The sequence below is a fragment of the Podarcis erhardii genome, assembly GCF_964252035.2.
Source record: "Podarcis erhardii genome assembly, chromosome: 17".
Taxonomy (NCBI): Eukaryota; Metazoa; Chordata; class Lepidosauria; order Squamata; family Lacertidae; genus Podarcis; species Podarcis erhardii.
The window spans coordinates 25,410,359-25,430,048 of record NC_138515.1 but is presented as its reverse complement, the minus strand read 5'-3'; the positions used below and the strand labels follow the sequence as shown (position 1 = coordinate 25,430,048).

The following is a 19,690-nucleotide window of genomic DNA, read 5'->3' as shown; positions in this document are numbered from 1 at the left end:
GAAAAAATTGAAAGGTACGAGACCAGCTTCTCTATTCGCAATCAGCTTAGACGCATGAAAACAACAAAGCGACGCATGAAAACAACAAAGCGATCAAAAGTGAAAGTAAGTTACCGCTCGCGGCTGTTGTTTCTTCTCCCCTTTAACTGAATAAAAAGTACCCTTTTTGGGGGAGATACAATTTATCAAGGAAGATCTAAAGGGAAAGGGGGGACAGAAGAACAAGACGGAGTTATTTAAGTCCTTTTTGAAGCTTGTGAATTTGATTTGGCGTAACTAGACTTTGCAGCGGTGGCGGAATAAAAACTGCGTAACAAAAGGGGATTTCCAGACTCCATTGTTAAAGTTCTATGAGACTGTCTGATGTTCGCCGTGGAAAGAAGGTTTTTTTCTAAACTGATCTGGACTGGCGTTTCAGGATTGAATACAATTCGGTATACTTTTTGACTGTTTAATTCTTTTTTTGTGTGTGTGCCAATTTCTTTTTATTGAAACACCTAAATATTTGAGCAAATTAAAACAGTTTGGAGACCTTGCCCCTAGTGGTCAGAACGCATATAACAACTTGTTTTTTTCCGGGTCTTTATTTTTTTTTCTTTAATAAATAGCCCTTGGCTGTTGGATTAAAAGAATTATTGATTCATACAAATTTGGATTAGCCTAATTGGTGGCAGAAGAAATATTTATTCATATCGATTTAAGGAATTAGCCTAATTGGTGGCAGAAGATTGTTTTGAACATTAATATATATATTTTTTATTTTTTTATTTTTTTCCTCTTCTCTTTTGGATTTCCTCTAACTCCAGTAATTTGCAAAAGTTGGGTCATATTTAAAACAAGTACCTATATTTATGGATTAGCCTAATTGGTGGCAAGAAGACGTTTACAGACAATTTGAACTGTTGGGATTTAATTTGACTATATTCGATTATATTAAGATTTGGACTGGACTTGATGGACTATGAATGGTTGATAGTGGTATTTGTATTTTGAATTGTGAAATTTTGAAAAAGTGTCATTTAAATGTTTCATAAGAATTTGTTTTGAAGAGGGACACAGTAGAAATTGGGGTCTGGATCCAACTGAATCAGGGAAGTGGGACTGAACTATTAGAAAAGGAAACGGGTTAGAAAGTAAGGAGAAGGAGAGAATGTCTCACCCACAGAAAAAAGCTGGGGAAGGAGGAACACCGGGAGATAGAAGAGGTTCAAAACCTGAGGCAGATTTCAAAGCCGAAATTTTAAAAATGTTCGCAGAAATTAGACAAAGCGAAAAGAATTTGGAGGATAAATTAGAACATGTAGACACTAGAATTGAGCAGGTGGATAACAAAATAGGTAAAATGGACCAAAAGATTGATGATACAGTAAAAGAATTGAAAGGCCAAATAAAAGAAGTCAGCAAGAGAACACAATCTGTGGAGGAAGGATTAAAAAAGACAAAAGTGGAGATGAGGGAAGTTAGGAGAGAAGAGGAGAAGATGAAAGCAGGAATTTCAGAAATGAGCAAAACGCAGGAGGAGTTATGGGATGCAATCTCCATGAACGAGCTGAGGCAACGGGAGGTGAACCTAAGGTTGAGAGCAGTTCCAGAGGTCCAAGGAGAAGACATCAAAGACAAATTAATAACGGAAATTGCTCAATGGTTGGAATTACAAAAAGAAGATGTAGAGAAGAGAGTTCAAAATGCATTTAGGATGAGAGTAAGGACAACAAAGACAAGGAAAGTTACAGGAGATTGCTTGATTACTTTTAAAGACAAAGACATGAGGAATTTAATACTCCAAAAAAATAGAGAGAAACGACTGAACATTGACGGGAGTTATATAATTATTTTTAAAGACATACCGGTCAGATTGCTGAAACGGAGAGACCCATATAAACCATTGGTCCAAATTCTGAAGAAAAACAAGATTGAATTTAAATGGGAATTCCCTCAGGGGATTTCTTTTGTTTATAAAGCCAAGAGACACAGACTTACAAGTCCCGAAGAAACAAGTAAGTTTCAGAGACGTTACAAAGAATTGATGGTAGAAGAGGAAGAGGAAGAAGGTGCGGTAGGAGGAATTGACCCGGCGGGAGGAAAATTTCTAAAAGAAAAGTATAAAAAGAATAGAGAGACGGATGAAAAGGAGGAGGAGAAAGAAGAAGAAGAAGAAGAAGAGGAGGAAGAAGAAGAAAAGGAGGAGGAATTATAAAGAGAGAAATTTAGAACAAAATTTTATATTTTTTAATTAATTATCAGAAAATATGGCATTGAAATTATGGAATTGGAACATTAATGGGATGAATGATAAGAAGAAAAGAAATACCATTGAACAATATTTAAAAAGGAAAAATTTGGACATCATCTGTCTTCAAGAAACACACGTGGCAAGGAAACATAAAAAAATTTTGATTAACAACAGATTGGGAAATGAATTTATATCCTCGGATAAAGAAAAGAAGAGAGGCATAGTCCTTTACGTAAGAAAAAATATAGAAGCTCAACAGATCTTTAAAGATGAAGAAGGAAGAATAATTGCAATACAGATCAATTGGCAGGGCGAAAAATTAATAATTGTCGGGATCTATGCACCAAATGGAAACAAGACTGATTTTTACAAGAAATTGGAAGAAAGATTGTTTGAATACATGGATCAAAAAATTATAATAATGGGAGATATGAACGGAGTTGTATCAACGGAAATGGACAGATTAAGAGAAAAAAGTGACAGTAAAGAAGGGAAATTACCGAAGACCTTTTTTGCATTGGTGCAAAATCTCAATTTAATTGACATTTGGAGACTCAGACACCCATTAGAAAAAGAGTTTACATTTTATTCGGAACCGAATCAGTCCATGTCAAGAATAGATCAAATTTGGATCTCGAATGAACTAACTACCAGAATCCAACAAATAGAAATCCAACCTAAAGTAATTTCGGATCACAATCCGATAAAAATGGAGATAAAGGCGTATGAAGAAAGAACATTTAGATGGAGATTGAAAGATTACCTTTTGGAAGATGAAAGAATCATTCAAGATGCTCGCAAAAAATTGATGGATTATTTTGTAGATAATATGAACAAAGGCACAAAGATCAGTACAGTTTGGGATGCAAGCAAGGCGGTAATGAGGGGGTTTTTTATCCAACAGAATGCGATTAAAAACAAGAATAGAGAGAAAGGGAAGAAGGACATCCTAAAACAAATAATGGACAATGAACAAAAGCTAATCAAAAAGCCAAATAACATTAAGATAAAACAAAACATTAAAGTTTTGCAGACACAGTTTGCCATGATCATAAACAAAGAAGTTGAATGGAATATTAAAAGACTGAGACAAAGGAACTTTGAATTCGCAAACAAACCTGGAAAATGGCTTGCATGGCAAATCAAAAAAAGGAAAGAGCAAAGTATAATAAACAAAATTATTGTGGATGGCGAGGAAATTGAGAACCCAAAAGGCATCAGAAAAGGATTCTTGGATTTCTACAAGCATTTATATGCAAGACGAGAGAAAAACAATATAAAGAAGATAGAGAAATTTTTGAAAGAAAAAAAGGTGCAAAAGATCCCGACAGAAATGAAAGACAGACTGAATGCCCCAATAGAGAATGAGGAAATTGTGGAAACTATAAAACAGATGAAAAAAGGGAAGGCACCAGGACCAGATGGATTTACAGCAACTTATTACAAAGAAATGAAGGGCTCCCTGACGGTACCACTCAAAGAAGTTATGAATAATATTTTGAAACATCAGGACATACCAGAAACATGGAAAGAAGCCTTTATAACACTCATACCAAAACAAGACTCCGATCTCACACAAGTGAAGAATTATAGACCGATATCTCTGCTAAATATGGATTACAAGATTTTCTCGGGTATTTTGGCAACAAGACTTAAGAAGATACTGCAACAGCACATCCATGGAGATCAGGCAGGTTTCCTTCCTGGCAGACACATGAAGGATAATGTAAGAAATATAATAAATATTCTGGAATATCTGACTGCCAGTAATGAGAGACAGGCCGTCCTAATGTTTGTGGATGCAGAGAAAGCGTTTGATAATGTTTCATGGGAATTTATGTTGAAAAACTTGGAAATGATGGAAGTGGGAGAAGACTTTTATAATGGTATAAAGGCAATATATTCAGAACAGAGAGCAAAATTGATTGTAAACAATGTAATTACAGAAGATGTGAATATAAAGAAAGGTACAAGACAGGGATGCCCTCTTTCGCCACTGTTATTCATTACGGTTCTGGAGGTCCTGTTGAGTTCTATTAGGCAAAATGAACTAATAAAGGGGGTAACAGTAGGTCAAAATCAATATAAAGTTAAAGCCTTTGCCGATGATCTGGTAATTACAGTGGAAGATCCGACAAGAAGTTTAAAAGAAGTTATAAAAGAAATTGACCAATTTGGAAGAGTAGCCGGATTTGTACTAAATAAGAGGAAAACTAAACTTATGGTGAAGAATTTGGACCAAAGTCTGATGGAAGAAGTGCAAAGAGAAACAGAGATGGAAGTGGCGAAAAAAGTAAAATATTTAGGAATATGGTTAACTCAAAAAAATATTGATTTATATCAAAACAATTATGTGACAACTTGGAACAATTGAAGCCATATGAACAAGTTAAAAAATATGTATATGATTGGTTGCACTACTTCCAAACAAATGAAATGTTTAAAAAGGATTGTAAAGAGAGGAAATATATTGAAGGAGAGTCTAGATTTCAGAAAGAGATAATAAATAATGATTATAAGGTTTTGTCAAAAATGTATAAAATGCTATTGGAATGGCAAACAAAAGACGAAGAAGTTAAATCGGTTATGATACATTGGGCCAAGGATTTTGGTTATAATATACAGCTGACAGATTGGGAGAAGGTATGGAAGGAAAATATGAAATTCACTGCATGTATGACGATAAAGGAAAATATCATGAAAATGGTATATAGATGGTATATCACTCCCGTTAAACTTGCAAAAATGTATAAGACATGTAATAAATGTTGGAAATGTAAGGAGAAGGAAGGGTCGTTTTATCATATGTGGTGGGAGTGTAAGAAAGTAAAAGGCTTCTGGGAAATGATATATAATGAGTTGAAAAAGATGTTTAAATATACGTTTGTGAAGAAACCAGAAGCCTTTTTGTTAGGAATTACAGGAAGCGAGATCAATAGAAGTGATTATAAACTTTTTCAATATGCAGTGACTGCGGCAAGAATTTTAATGGCTCAAAAATGGAAACAAGAAGATTTACCAACATTGGAAGAATGGAGACGGAAATTGATGGACTTTGCTGAATTAGATAAACTGACAGGAAAAATCAGATACCAAAAGGATCACAAGTTCATACAGGACTGGAGAAAGTTTACGATTTATCTGGAAAATATATGTGATGAACAGACAACGCTAGTCGGTTTTAAAGAGGCTTTGTGAGGAGAAAGGGTGTTGTAAGAGGGGAAAGAGCTGTAAAGATTCACTAACTAGCAATACAATTATAAAGGAAATGTGAATTAAATTTTAAAATCATGAGGATTGTGGAGGGAGCTGGGGGAAGTCTAAAAGAATTTATGTATTATATTGGAAAGTATGTGTTATTTAAATTTGTAAAAGAAAAACTTTTCTAAAAAATTAATAAAAATAAAAAAAAAGTTGTTTGACGGACATGCGCCTCCGTGACTCTCTGCGTGACAGCTTCCGGCGAAGGGTGGGAGTTCCCAAGGGGGGTCCTGTTACCTCTTCACTATTCTCACTGGAAGTATCCCAGAGCCTCCCCTCCGACTCCCCCTCCGCCGGAGCTCCTGCTCTCCCCCTACTGGTTCCTTCTTCTGCTGCAGAATCTCTCCTATTCTCCTGGAGCCTTTCCACCACCTGTTCCTCCGATGGCAGTTCCCTGACACCAAGTGTGATAAAATAAGGGAAGGGGGAAAGCCCACAGTGAGGAAACTGGAACGCCTCAAATAAATTTGTATTTCTGAATATAAGAAATGCCTTGCTGGCTCAAACCAAAGTCCTATCTAACCCAGCTTTCCATTTCTAACAGGAGTCCGACAGATGCTTCTGGGAAGCTCACAAGCAGGATGTGAGTTCTAGGGAGTCTGGTTACTTACCAGGCACCTTTGTGTTTATATCTATAATCCAGGAAAAAATGTTTGAAATTCCTAGGACGTAGCAATGCATAGAACTTGTCCAAAGAAAACCCACACCGACACATTCCTAGGGGCCAGCATCAAATATCTAGGTGCCTCGTAGCACCAAATGCAAAAGAATAACAACAAAAAAAGTCTGCCACCTGTTCATATGGGCTGACAGGCTGCAACTCTTGTAAAGCGGCCTGAAAAACATGCCTTTGTTGCCGCCGCGGCCACAACAGCACTGTGTGGCCATCGCTCAGTGTTGCTGCCAGGAGCCAGGCGCTTGGATTACGGCCAGCAATAACAGAATACACATTTGCATTGTCCCAGGAATCAGCCCACACAGAATAAATAAATGAGTGGATTTGCATTTCAGCTAACTGAGATGCGATTTGCGATTTGCAAAAATGCCCATGAAGATATGATTATTTCAGATGCGCTTCTTCATTGCCGGAGTACCTGAGAATTGAAGTGGGTATGGAAGAGCTAATTTGTCTTACTCTTCAGCCCGGTGGAAGAACGAAGGGTGGATTCAAATTCAGAATTGCTTCTCTCACTTCTCAGTGGAATGGAGAAGAAATGGAGTGGGGGTTGGACTAGATGACCCCTGGGGTCCCTTTCCAACCCTACAATTCTATGATTCTACTACGCCTCTGTACTCAACCAGAAAGCAACAGACTAGCAAAGGAGTTTTTTGACCATTTGGCAGAGTGAACAGAAACCAATATGGAAGACTAGCCCATATGGAACTCTTTGATAACTGGATGCTAGGATGTCCAGCAGTGCTGAATGTGTATATTTACTTCCTAGCATAGATGTGTATACACATGTGTCCTTGATAACCTCCTCCCTCGCTTTTCCCTGTTCTGGGGACACATCATCTTTTGAAATAAATGTTATAAAACTAGGCGGAAAGGCTGGATAAAAAGTGTTAAAGGCATCTTTAAAAAAATTAAATTACAGTAAAAAAAATACTGAACAAAAACTAGAAACAACTGCTGATCCCCTCAAAGTTTTAGACATCCAGATTTTTAATCAGTGGCCGGGTCAAAGCTTGCAGCCATCTGATTAGCTCTGCATCTTTGCCTTCCAAAAAGTGTGCAGTATTTCCCCCTCACAATCAGTCAAGGCATAGTGTTATGAAGGACAGTTCTCTCTCTTTTTGTTTATTTTTTATTGTTTCATTTTATGGGATTGGTCTGAAAAACATCTGAATGCCTCTGATCAGTGTGAATATTCTCGGAACAGCTCTCACAGCAAAAATAAAGTTCTGCTTTCAAAATTGTGAACTTGAAACTTGTTTCATATAAAAGATTAAAAGAACACACCCTGCAATTTATCTTTAGTTGCAAATATCCTACCAACAGTTGCAGCATTCAGATAGAACGCCATATGCGTAAGAATGTCGCATGTGACAATCAACATGACAGACTGAGGAGGCTTCTGCATAGGATGGAAATTCATCAGATGCGAAGCAAAGACTTCCTTGTTAATTAATTTTTTCTCTTGAAAAAAGAATCAAGACGGTAAACAAATCCCCACTCTCAGTATTTGATAAATTGCATTACCCTGCGTTAACCTGGCTTACACACCATTCGATGCTGCACTTTGAAGTCCTACACGAAAATGGCCTTCAAAAGGTATGCTTTGAAGAAGCTCACGCTTCTGTGATAGGAGTGACCCAGCTGCTCCCACACATAACTCCAGAATAATGCTGCAAAGTCGCTCTGCGCCTATCAGCCTGTGAACAGAACTTCTGTGCCATTCACTCACTCACTCACTCACACAGTGGAAATCTGCCAAAAAGACAATGACAAGGAGGGGACGGGGAGGGCGAGAGGAGAGAGAGAAAGAACCGCACCAACCTGCTGAACTCACCACACTGCAAAGGAACAGTTATAGGTTTCCTTTAAAATAACTTACGCATTCTGGCTTACAAAGCATTCTCATCCACACCTGAAAAGCCTCAAGTCTAATAGGAAGCAAGCTGAGTTGCTATGGTGAAGTGCCTGTGTTTCAGGCTAAGCAAACCTACCTCAAAGAGTTGTTTGTAAGGCTGAAACATCGCCTACTGTACGCTGCTGCAGGAAAAAGTGGGCTAAATTTGAGGTGGACAGACGGACCGACCCTTAACTCCTTACTGCTGTGTTTCCAGCATATTGGTAGCTGGGGCGCATTTGTTTGTTTGTTTTATTTAGAATTGTTGGTACACTACACCATAGGTCAGCAAACTAAGGCCTGCAGGCTGGATCAGGCCCAATTGCCTTCTAAATCCGGCCCGCGGACGGTCCGGGAATCGCTGTGTGGATCGCCAGCATGCACATTCTTTCCCTCTCCCTCACACAGCGGCGGCGCCTCCTCCCTCCCTCCTCCTGGCTTCTCCCTGCCCTGCCTAGAGGAGGAATGGGGCTGGGCTTTGTTGCTGCCAGCCCCTCTCTGGAGCCCTTTCACACACAGCTCATCATCCCTCCGCTGCCGTTCCCCCCCCTTCCAAAATATAGTCTGACCCCCCACAAGGTCTGAGGGACCGTGGACCGACCCCCTGCTGAAAACGTTTGAGGACCCCTGCACTACACTCTTATAGGCAATGAGTTTGCTTTTAGGGTGCATGTTTAAATAATGTTGCCAATATAAATTCTTACCTGTATTGCAATATTTTAAATGGTAACTTAGATAATTCAGGCACTGAACCTGATGAGACACACAGAATTACCTGCACTGAGAGGAGACCATTGGGATAAGCGGCGCCTCTTGGGATCCCTTCATTATTTAACACAAACTAGGCCCAAAATGCAAGACCTTCACTCTCACTCCCTTATAGACACTTTTAACAGTTTGTCTCTGTTTCTATCTTTTTAAATATGTACGATATAATCACCTTTTAATTAATAGTTTTTATTCCTTACCTGTTTTAAGCCTTATGTGTTCAGTTTATCCGTATGTTTTATCTTATGCTGGTCTGTGACCGAAATAAAATTTGATACTAGCATACTTATTTCCCACAGCACTTAACTGACTCTGTCAAGTCATACTAAGGTGTGCTGGCACACATCTGAGGTCTGTCTGCTTTGCTGTAGCCCAAGAGAATCATGGACTCACTACGCCAACATCCTCCTCCCTTCCTCCGCTTTCTCTCTGACAAATATATATACTTAAACATTTTTAAGCACTGGTTTCTATTAGCAGCCAGCAAGTAAAACAGGAGAAAATCCCTAATTAATGAGCAGATTTATACTTATTTATATTTCTGGCAGTTCCCTCACTGCAAGAAGCAAAGTTACAGGGAGCCAGGCAGAGGGCCTTCTCAGTAGTGGCGCCCGCCCTGTGGAACGCCCTCCCATCAGATGTCAAACAGATAAACAACCACAGTATATGACTTTTAGAAGGCATCTGAAGGCAGCCCTCTACAGGGAAGTTTTTAATGTTTGAGGTTTTATCATGTTTTTAATATTTTGTTGGGACCTGCCCAGAGTGGCAGGTACTCTGTTTCATCCAGGTACATCTATTAAGTGTCCAGCCACACACTCTCAATCACCTTAGTGGGTGTCTAGATTAGTGGACGCAAAGCCTAACTTTATAGGATAACTATGATAAGAGGATCAAAGCTATCCCATGCATGAAAGCAGGATTAAACCAATAAACACAACTCTTGCCACAATGGGCAGTTTGTTTGATATTTTACTGATAATGACAGTTTGCTGCTCCTTAAAATCTAATTTTTGAAAGGTTTGATAGAATCATGTGTAAAACAAATTCTTGTTTATATGAACAGCCTCTGTACCATTTGCACCACACTTCCTGAAGTGGAATTGTGTCTATATGTGCAAGAACTTCATCATGTATACATTGTGCATCTCTCAATCATAAGAAAAACAAGGTAATTGTAAGAAGAAGAATTTAAGGTTTGATTTAATTTACAATTGGCAGGGCAATATAAGGCTGTATAGCATTATGGGGTCAAGCTTATTGAAATCTATCAGCAGGCTATCAGAGTTCAGCTAAAAGGAGAATTCATGGCATCTTAGGCCCAGGTAAATAGTAGAAAGTAATTATGGGCCTTGGTAGCTTCACTAATCCCTAATGATTCATCTGAATTAACTGCATATAAACACAAGGATTTATATACAACCTCAAAGTGGTTAAGTCACACTATCTCCAATGGTGCTTACTCCCTAGCAAGCGGATTTAGAAATGAAACCTTAAACGGTGCAGGGACAACAACATTTTAATTATCTCACAATGCATTGTTAACGCATTGCTAGATATAGACACCGTTCTTGACTTTATAGTCACAAACTTGATTTTCAAAAGCAGCATGTCTTAGGCTGATTCTCAGAGTAAAATTGCATTTTTTTCCTGCTAAATCACAGTTAACTGAAAAAGAAGTAGGGAAATATCTAATTACCTGGCTTGGAAAATGGTCAGCCGGTAACTATGCCCTTGACAAACGTGTTATCAGTGCATTTTATCTGCTCAGCAATTCTTTTCTCTCCACCGATACCTTCTCATGCTTCAGAAAGGGGAATAAACACACATCATACACAAGTTTCTGCTTTTATGCATCCCTTGGGGAGCGGGAATCAAAACTTAAAACAAATTTAAGGACTTCCTTCCCCTTCTTCCTAGTTCCCTAACATAACATCCCTCCAACAGACCTGCTTCAATCAAGCACAATATACAATGAAGTCACCCCTGACCCCCCCCCCTTAACATTCCCTTTAACCATTTGGAGGCCAGAACAAAGAGTAGCTCAAGCTATTTCTACAATTGCTTCTGGATTAAATTCTGTCCTCAAGAGGAGAGAAACAGCTGCTCCAAAAATACAGCATTTACAATTCCTTTTCAAATAGGTGGTGGTGTTTTTTCCCGAAGGGGGGAGGGAGGGGGGCGTAATGGAATATAAACATCTCATGCTTGCCGGATGCATAACTCTTTAAAAAAAAAACACTAGCAGCTCCAGCAAACTAACCTTTCCACTTTGCAAATCAGCTTCTTTATCAGCTATGCAGCCAAACAGCTTGAATACTGGTTCCTAGTGGTCACGCTAAGTTTGGAGGGGTGGGGAGAAAGCAGAACCCTGAATTTCAGCCCAAGTGACTGCAGCTATCACTCTAGGTAGACAGCTGAGAACAGCAGAGTTAACTAGCAAGAATGCAAAGGGTTGTGGCATTTTTCTTTTCTTTTTTTACTGACAGACCTAACTAATGGATCAGAGAAGCCACGCTGTTAAATTCTGAGCCTGCATGCACCAGTCTGACTAGCGTCTCACTAAAAGACAGATGAAAAGAGCTATGCTGCAGAGATTGAAAGGTACTGGTATTCTAAAAAGCTGGAGCAGTTTTCCCACCTAGGAATTTCACTCCCTTGTTATAGATACTATTAATATTTCTATTTTTCTCACTTAAGAGCCTGAGCTATTTTCTGTTCTCACCTGCTCTAGAACAACTCTATCAATTCTCCCTTCCTGCCTCTTCACCCCAAATCTCCCTTCCTCAAATGGTACTACCGCTCACTGTTCTTTGAAAGCCCATCTTAAAACCTGCCTCTTCTATATAGCCCCCAATTATTTATGCCCCATCTTTCCTTCAAGAAGCTCAAGGTAGCAGGCACTGTGCTCTTACTCCCACCATCCTCACAACAACCCTGTGAGGTAGACTGATTAGGCATGTGTGGCGGTCCCAAGGTCCCCCTCAGCTTAACCTACCTCACAGGGTTGCTGTGAAGGTAGAATATACAGTATTAACTCTCAGGATCCTTTGCACTAACCTTGAAGCCTATGGAGAGTTAAGGTTTGAGCAAGGAAGTTTAGAGGGCGTTTGCAAGCTTTTCCAGTGGTGTTACCAATATACAGTGGTACCTCAGGTTACATACGCTTCAGGTTACAGACTCCGCTAACCCAGAAATAGTGCTTCAGGTTAAGAACTTTGCTTCAGGATGAGAACAGAAATTGTGCTCCGGAGTCGCGGCGGCAGCAGGAGGCCCCATTAGCTAAAGTGGTGCTTCAGGTTAAGAACAGTTTCAGGTTAAGAACGGACCTCCAGAACGAATTAAGTACTTAACCCGAGGTGCCACTGTACACAATTTCACTTAAATGCACAGTGCCTTGGAACGTAACCCCCACATAAATGCTGCCTGTATCTAAAAACTGCAGCTAAGTCTAAAGGATGGTATATGTTATCCTTCTCTCTTCCATCCCTCCTTCCTCTATGTTTCTTCCACATAAAACATTAGAACGTCACATTTCTCATTAGGAAGGAACAGAAGGAACCTTGAGGCAGTCCATTTTTAAAATATATATATATATATTATTTTGTGTTTATCTTGCGTTGTAAAATATCATGCATGTAACCAGTACTTTATAAACAAATATATGAAACATACGCATAAACCCCTCTCCCTCCCCCTTCAAAGGTGAACTGGGTACAAGGCAGGAAGAAATTCAGCAGTACAGTGGTACCTCGGGTTAAGTACTTAATTCGTTCTGGAAGTCTGTTCTTAACCTGAAACTGTTCTTAACCTGAAGCACCACTTTAGCTAATGGGGCCTCCTGCTGCCGCCGCGCCGCTGGAACATGATTTCTGTTCTCATCCTGAAGCAAAATTCTTCACCTGAAGCACTATTTCTGGGTTAGCGGAGTCTGTAACCTGAAGCATATGTAACCTGAAGTGTATGTAACCTGAGGTACCACTGTAGTCTTCAACCATTTCAGACCTGGGGTTCACCTTTAACTCAAATGTGCATTTGGGTACCCATATTTTAATAGTTCACCAAATATACGTGGGGTGGTAGTGCTGCTGCTGTGTTGTAAACCACCCTAGGTCAGGTTGTGACCCTGTAGTGAGTCTTGACCCACGAACTGAAGACCAGTGAACTAGATGCAGGCCATCATTCTAACTCTGAATAAGGCAGGTTCTTCTATCTGCCTTCCTGCCCTGCAACACATGCTGTACTCCCAGCCTACATCAAAAGTTGTCACTTCATTCAGTGTAATGGCCATTTTATTTAAGTGTGTGCATGAAAAAGTTGCCTATTTCATCTGAGCTACGACGCAAAACAATAACCAGTGAGAAATTGGCTCAGTTTGTCACCTCCTACACCACTTTCACATCCTGCTTGTGTACACATACACATACACATCTCCATATCCTCTGCTCCTAGGTGCCTATAACACCATGTAAGTACATGTCCATACGTACACACACAGAGTCCCACCTCCTAATATTCATACATCCACTTCAGAGTTTGGATACCTCCAAGTACCAGCTGCTGGAGCCAAAGAACAGGAAAGGGGTTGTTGATTTCATGCCCTGCTTGTCAGTTTCCCAAAGTCAGATTGCCCTGCAGCTGTCACAGAGGCTGCTAGACTAGATGGATCCTGGTTTGATCCAGTGGGACTCTTACTGCATTCTTAATAGATAGGAAACATGTGCAGAACAATGGAATTGCCCTAAGGTAAAACAGACTTGCTCTGAGGCTCAGAAGAGATACTGAATTAATTGCATATGTGTCGTTATTTTTATTTTTTTAATGTATCCTGCTTTAAACCATGTAGGTCTCAAAGCTGTTTTTTTAAAAAAACAAGATATACAACTGTTGTACTGGCCACAGACAGGCTTCCTTCCAGTGAGGCTTGAACAGAAAACATTCCAAGTAGACTTTAATCCTATCTTAATTAAAGAGAAGAGGGTGCAAATATCATGTGTCTGCGCTGGTGGTGAGGCAAGGCCCCAATTCCCCTTTTTATACCCCTAAGTGGCCTCTAAACACCACAGACATCATTCATTCCCCTGCCCCCTCCCTCTTTCATTTCTGGGATGGCAACCATAGGAGCAGATCTGGATCAATTTGCTGGGGGGGGGGGCGTGTGTGTATCTATATCTTATCTGTGCATCCTATAAAAAGCTGGCTAATATCCATTCAATGAGCCGAAGCTGGCGATGGCTAAACCTCCTGCAATAGCTGCCCTGTCTCTTCAAATGCTAGCTATCGAACTCCAAGGCAAAACAAAACAGAAACACAAGAGTGGAAATATCCTTCCAGAAATAGCAGGTTCTCTCTCTCTTTAGCTCCCAACTCTTTTGTTCGATGCTGCACCTTATTTGGAAGTGAGATCACATAGTAACCGAACTATGTTTAAGAGAGAGTTCCCCTTTTCAAAAACAACCTCGCCCTTTAGGGGAAACTCAGCCAAGATCCTACATAAAACATGCATGCTAACTGATTTCAGAGCAGCCAAGGCCTCTCTCTCTCCCAGGCATGCCTCTCCCACCTTGCGATCAAAAGAACACTGCTTCCCCACCCCCACCCCAATGTCACAGCAAGTACACTGAAGCCATGCAGAGTTTGGGCGCAGACTTACTGAACGTAGCCAAGGTCAGCAGCTGATAGGCCAGGCGGAGAGAAACACCCAGACACAAAGGAGCCCATAGGGACTCCTTAGCCCACAAGCTACTACTAATCAGTCTTTTTAATTTCGAAGCCATGTGACTCACTTTCACAGAGCGGCTTCGCCTCTCAAGCCCCCCTCTCCCTGAAACTCAGCCCCTAACAGCTGAACCGCATGGAGAAAAAGGTTGGTCCCCTTCTGCTCATTCATTTAAAGGATTGGATAACATTACTGCCACACATCACCCCTCCTGTCAATCAGCTGATCTCTAACCAACATTTAGAGCCTGGCTCTGCTTTGCACCACAGCCGTCAGAGCTTCATAAACGACCACACACACACACACACTTAGGCAATTGGCCTCTGATCTAAAATCTACCTGGCATCTTTAAAAAAAAAAAAAGATGCAAAGAGATTCTTCAGTATTGAGACAGAAAATCCGTTTCCTGCTGAGCTCTGGTCCTCTTGCTCATATCTTGGCTTTCAAAGGACCAGCTGGTTTCTCCAATCTGGTCCTCTGTACATCCACTAGCTATCAGATATGCTTACCAACCCGTTTGACGCTTCAAGTCCATGTTAAAGTTAAAAAATATTTCTAAACTGATGGGAGTCAAACGTCATAATTTGCATTCCTTGGCATCTCCAGGTAAGGGTGGAATAGACCCCTGCATGAACTCCGTGGCCAGAAAGGACAGGCAATTCTTGTACAGTGGTACCTCAGGTTAAGAACTTAATTCATTCTGGAGGTCTGTTCTTAACCTGAAACTGTTCTTAACCTGAAGCACCACTTTATCTAATGGGGCCTCCCGCTGCCGCCACGCCGCAGCACGATTTCTGTTCTCATCCTGAAGCAAAGTTCTTAACCAGAGGTACTATTTCTGGGTTAGTGGAGTCTGTAACCTGAAGTGTATATAACCTGAAGCATATGTAACCCGAGGTACCACTGTATAAGGAAACTTCCTATGTTCCTTACCTAGATCAAATACATGAAGGACACTCAAGGACAGCAGAAATGGGTCAATGAAGAGGGCACTATCAGTACTGAATTTACTAAATAGGTAGTAGTTTTCTGGCCTGGTGCAGGCTTTGAGTTCTATGTCTGGCCCCTCTCCGGACCAATAAACACACACAAGATTTAAGAAGATGTCTTCAAGGAGAAGATGTGCTATCTTCTGCGTTGCTTCTGTTGGAAGCAATGAAGCAACTTGGAAAAACAATTACCGTATTGGTACCTGCTGGCCATTACTGGTCAGTCGGCAGCAGCTAGCAAAGTCTTTTCTCACACAAGCAGTCTTTTTTTTTTTTTTAAATATATTTTATTAAGGGTTTTCTTGTTTTACAGTGTAAGTGTAATGCCTCGTGTATTTTTTTTTCCCCCCGTGTAACATTTTTACAAATCCATTTCATTTGTTGAGGCATTAGGGGGAGAAGAAAAAAGAAAAGAAAAAAAAAAAAGAAGAAAGGAGGGTGGAAGGAGGGGAGATGGATGGGGGTGGGGTGGGGTAGCGGTGTTTCTATTATGCTTAATGTATGTAGTTTGGTGTCAGCGTGCTTGTGTTGTTCACTTGTGTTCCATAACCCACCTACTTTTAGCAGCCAGAAACACCATAACCAGACACTGGAGAGACCTGTCAGGAGTAAGCATGGACCAATGGTACCAAATAGTATGGGAAACAGCCCTACTAGAAAAATTAACTAACAAACTGAAACTGACACGGGGACAAACAGAAGAAGACACCTTCACCCCGGTATGGCTCCCCTTTATCACATACACAGCCCAACAGGACAATGACAATAATCCACCAACAGCATACAAATCAATATGGCTAACTTGATCCAAAACACCCACCCACCTCACTCACACACGAAAACAAAGATCACCACAGCCAATCACAAACAAACAATCACACAAGCAGTCTTCAGTCTCCACTAAGCCACCAAGCTCACTAGGCAGCCTTGGGCAAATCATTCTCAGCCTATTTTACCATCTAAGACTGTGGTAATCCTGGAATGGGGTAGCCCTATGTATGCTGCCCTAAGGTCCCTGGAAGAAAGGCAGAAAATAAATTTGATCAGCTAAGCCTAAGTAGGAAAACCTTTTTATGTAGACTAGGATTGTCTTTTCTCAGGGTTCGGGTCTTATATGTGGGACCAAGGATGGGGAGAGTCAAACTTTTTATCTCCCTCTGTGAGCTCCCTGCTAATGGCAAGCTGAATACCAAAAATAGTGGCACAGAGGGGTTATACGTTTCTAGGAGGAGAGGGGTCTGACAGCCGCTATGAGCCGATCTGTGCCATTTGTAGGAATAGGAGGGATATTGTGGAGGAGATTCCTTTACAACTAGAACAGAATAAAGGTGGGAAAGAGACCAACTGGCCCAAGACCATAGGGGCCAGGTTGTGAGCAGAAGGGAGGGTGCATCAAGCAGACCCTGCCTTGATGTTGCCTGGGCTTTGCTCTGCAGCTGTTCCTAAGGTAAAGGTAAAGGTACCCCTGCCCGTACGGGCCAGTCTTGACAGACTCTAGGGTTGCGCGCTCATCTCGCTCAAGAGGCCAGGAGCTGGCACCGTCCGAAGACACTTCCGGGTCACGTGGCCGGCGTGACGAAGCTGCAACTGGCGAGCCAGCACCAGTGCCGCACATGGAAATAGTAGGCACAATGCTGTTCCTACTATTCCCTAAAAGAATGGAAGGCGGATAAAAACACACACGAGCTTGGAGGCCTAGTCAGAGTGAAGCAACTCAGCAACTGGAGCATATTTCTGAAAGACCCCATGATGCTCTTACAGCTGTGCTCCATGCTTGGGCCTCTGAGCTCATGCATGCAACTGACTTGTTTTTTTCCTCAGGAAACGCAATGGCCCCTGTGAGGAGATAGACAGGGAGGCGCGCACACACACACACACACACACACACGAGCTCTACCTGCTGTTTTCTGGGATTGGGCACCTGAGCTCATTCATGTGCCTGCCTGCATCCCAAACCACTTCTCTCGTTCTCCTTACAGTGGCTGCTGTCTTTCCTGAGGAGAATGAGAGAAACTAGGAAGCAGGTGGGTTGGAAGTTAGCAGGAATAAGAACATTACTTTGCCACTTCGTACTGGTTCCAGATGTGGAAGCCCTGATAAACGGTGGTCAATGGGAGCCATCAGCACCGTAACAGGACAGGCCACAAAGACATAAACCTTTATCGGATCACTGGCTTCCATAGAGAGCAGGCAGATATTGAGATATTGTGTCTTAGGTTTAGAGAGGCTCCCTCTGACTGAGGCCATTTTCTTCATTTGTTTTGAGGACAACTCTCCTGGCTGAAGGGAGCTTGAAATCCTCTCACCTGTGTCTACCTGAGATAAATTCACATATATCTGAGGACTTAAACGTGTGAGGAACGGTATATCATTACACAAGAGTAGTAAGGCACCAAAAAGGGAAGTAGTCTCTTTTCTCACACAGCCTGCCCCTAGCATGACCAAAACAGAGAACTCAAGATGGGACTAAGTGGATGTGGCGTGACGTGGCCTGATTTCCAGTAGCTGAAATAATTGAGGCAGGGAACAGGAATAGTCGCCAAAGGCAACCGTCGAGTTCTGAGGGAGGAGGGAACGCTACTGTCCTAACGGCAAAAAATTGCCACGGATCCCTGACTCTGTGCGACCTAACCCTCACTGTCAGGGATCCTTCAGGGGATCGCAATAAAATTTAGTGTATGGGGCAAACTGTTTCTGCTGGAAGTCTTCATAGTAAAAAGCCCTTCCCTCAACACCAACCTGCCCATGATACTGGTAGGTATTTTGCATGCAAGTGTACATGAATGTTGGAAGTCTAGAGTCAAAGTATGCGCTGGCTACTTCAAGCCAGTCTGTGACATTCAGCCCCCGCCATCGCTCACTGCTTCCTAGTCCACACTCTGGCCCCTTAAGATGGCCAGGTCACAAACCCTTCTGTGGCAAAATTCCAATATTCGGGTCGATAAATTCTCCTCAAAGGAAACCTATCCCCACCCCACCCCCCAATCTCTAGTTCCTCCCCTTGCCCGTCCACTTCCTTCAAGAAAGCACAACTTCTCCTACCTCTAATCCCTTATGTGTAATTCTGTCTCGGTCCCACTTACCCTTTGGTTCTGCTGTTCTTCACGTCTCCACCCAAAAAAATAATTTCCTCAGATTTATGCCTTTTCAGGCCACAGCCTACTTTGTTCCACTTCCTTCTTCTACCCTGTCCCTCAACAATCTCCCTAGCATTTCACATTCTCTTTCTCCACAGTATTTAGCCCCTCTTCATCTCAAGTGCCTCGCAGATGTTGTTGCTCCTTTCACATTCAACCATTCTGGAATTATTATTATTATTATTATTATTATTATTATTATTATTATTACAACATATATTGTATTGGAGTTTTCTAACATGGCAAACAGCAAACCAAGAACACTTCATATAAAAGCTAGAAGGGCAAGTAGCACAAGAACAGAAGCTCAAAAAGGAGATTAAGCACATCAATTCAACTGCAAGTAAGAAAACCAGACCTCTATTATTAGGGGACCACGTTCCACAGAGTTCTGGAGTTATTAAACCTTCCCTTTCCCTTTTTTGTTTGATCATACAATATTTAATAAAGATATTGGGGTCGTTGTTTTTTCAAAACATCCACACAAAGAGATTTGCATTTAAATACTAGCCCGGTAACCATAGGTGATCAGGCATTTCAAGTTGGTAAGTGAGGATCCCTCCTCTGTACCTAACATGGAAACCAAACGGGCTGCTACTAAAGGAGGAAATGTAGCTCTCCAACCCTCTTCTGTCAGCCCCCACCAGGCTAGCAAAACATTATGGAGACTAATAACTTTTGTGAACTTATAAAACTTGTTTTAGCACTGTTGTGTTTCCCATGTTATCACACTGCATCAATTCTTTGTCTCCTCTTTCCTTGTCCTCAAACCTCATTCTCCACTGATCCCTTCACCTCTCAGTCCATTCCTTACTCTGCACCTTCCTTTCAAATTCTTGCTCTTAAGTCTCCCTTAGTTTCTCTTCTTGGGCCTGTTCTCAGTCATAAGCCACCCCATGTGAGGTTTTGATCTCTGCGCATCCAACAAACTTCCTGTTCCGCTGCATAAACTGGATTGCAAACTGCTTTAAGTAACTGCACAGTGAGCTTAGCTATCACACCTACTCAGC

General features: G+C 41.3%; 1 protein-coding gene and 1 long non-coding RNA gene across 6 annotated transcripts in view; one reads left to right on the top strand and one right to left on the bottom strand.

Moving 5' to 3' along the window:
• The window catches only part of PSD3 (pleckstrin and Sec7 domain containing 3), a 148,616-nt gene that overhangs the window by 92,394 nt on the left and 36,532 nt on the right, over positions 1-19,690 (bottom strand). The window contains exon 1 of one of the 5 annotated variants that reach the window (XM_081844889.1): positions 14,489-14,571. The exons of 3 other annotated variants lie outside the window; for them this stretch is intronic. In XM_081844889.1, coding sequence (XP_081701015.1) covers positions 14,489-14,556 — 68 coding nt within the window. In that variant the 5' untranslated portion in view covers positions 14,557-14,571. Of the gene's footprint in view, positions 1-10,534; positions 10,757-14,488; positions 14,572-19,690 lie in introns of those variants that run through there. One more of the 5 variants, XM_081844890.1, reaches the window with a different exon arrangement.
• Positions 5,948-18,619, top strand: LOC309332626. Its single transcript, XR_014152258.1, has 3 exons — positions 5,948-6,077; positions 11,325-11,439; positions 17,810-18,619. It is a non-coding gene; the product is annotated as an uncharacterized lncRNA (long non-coding RNA).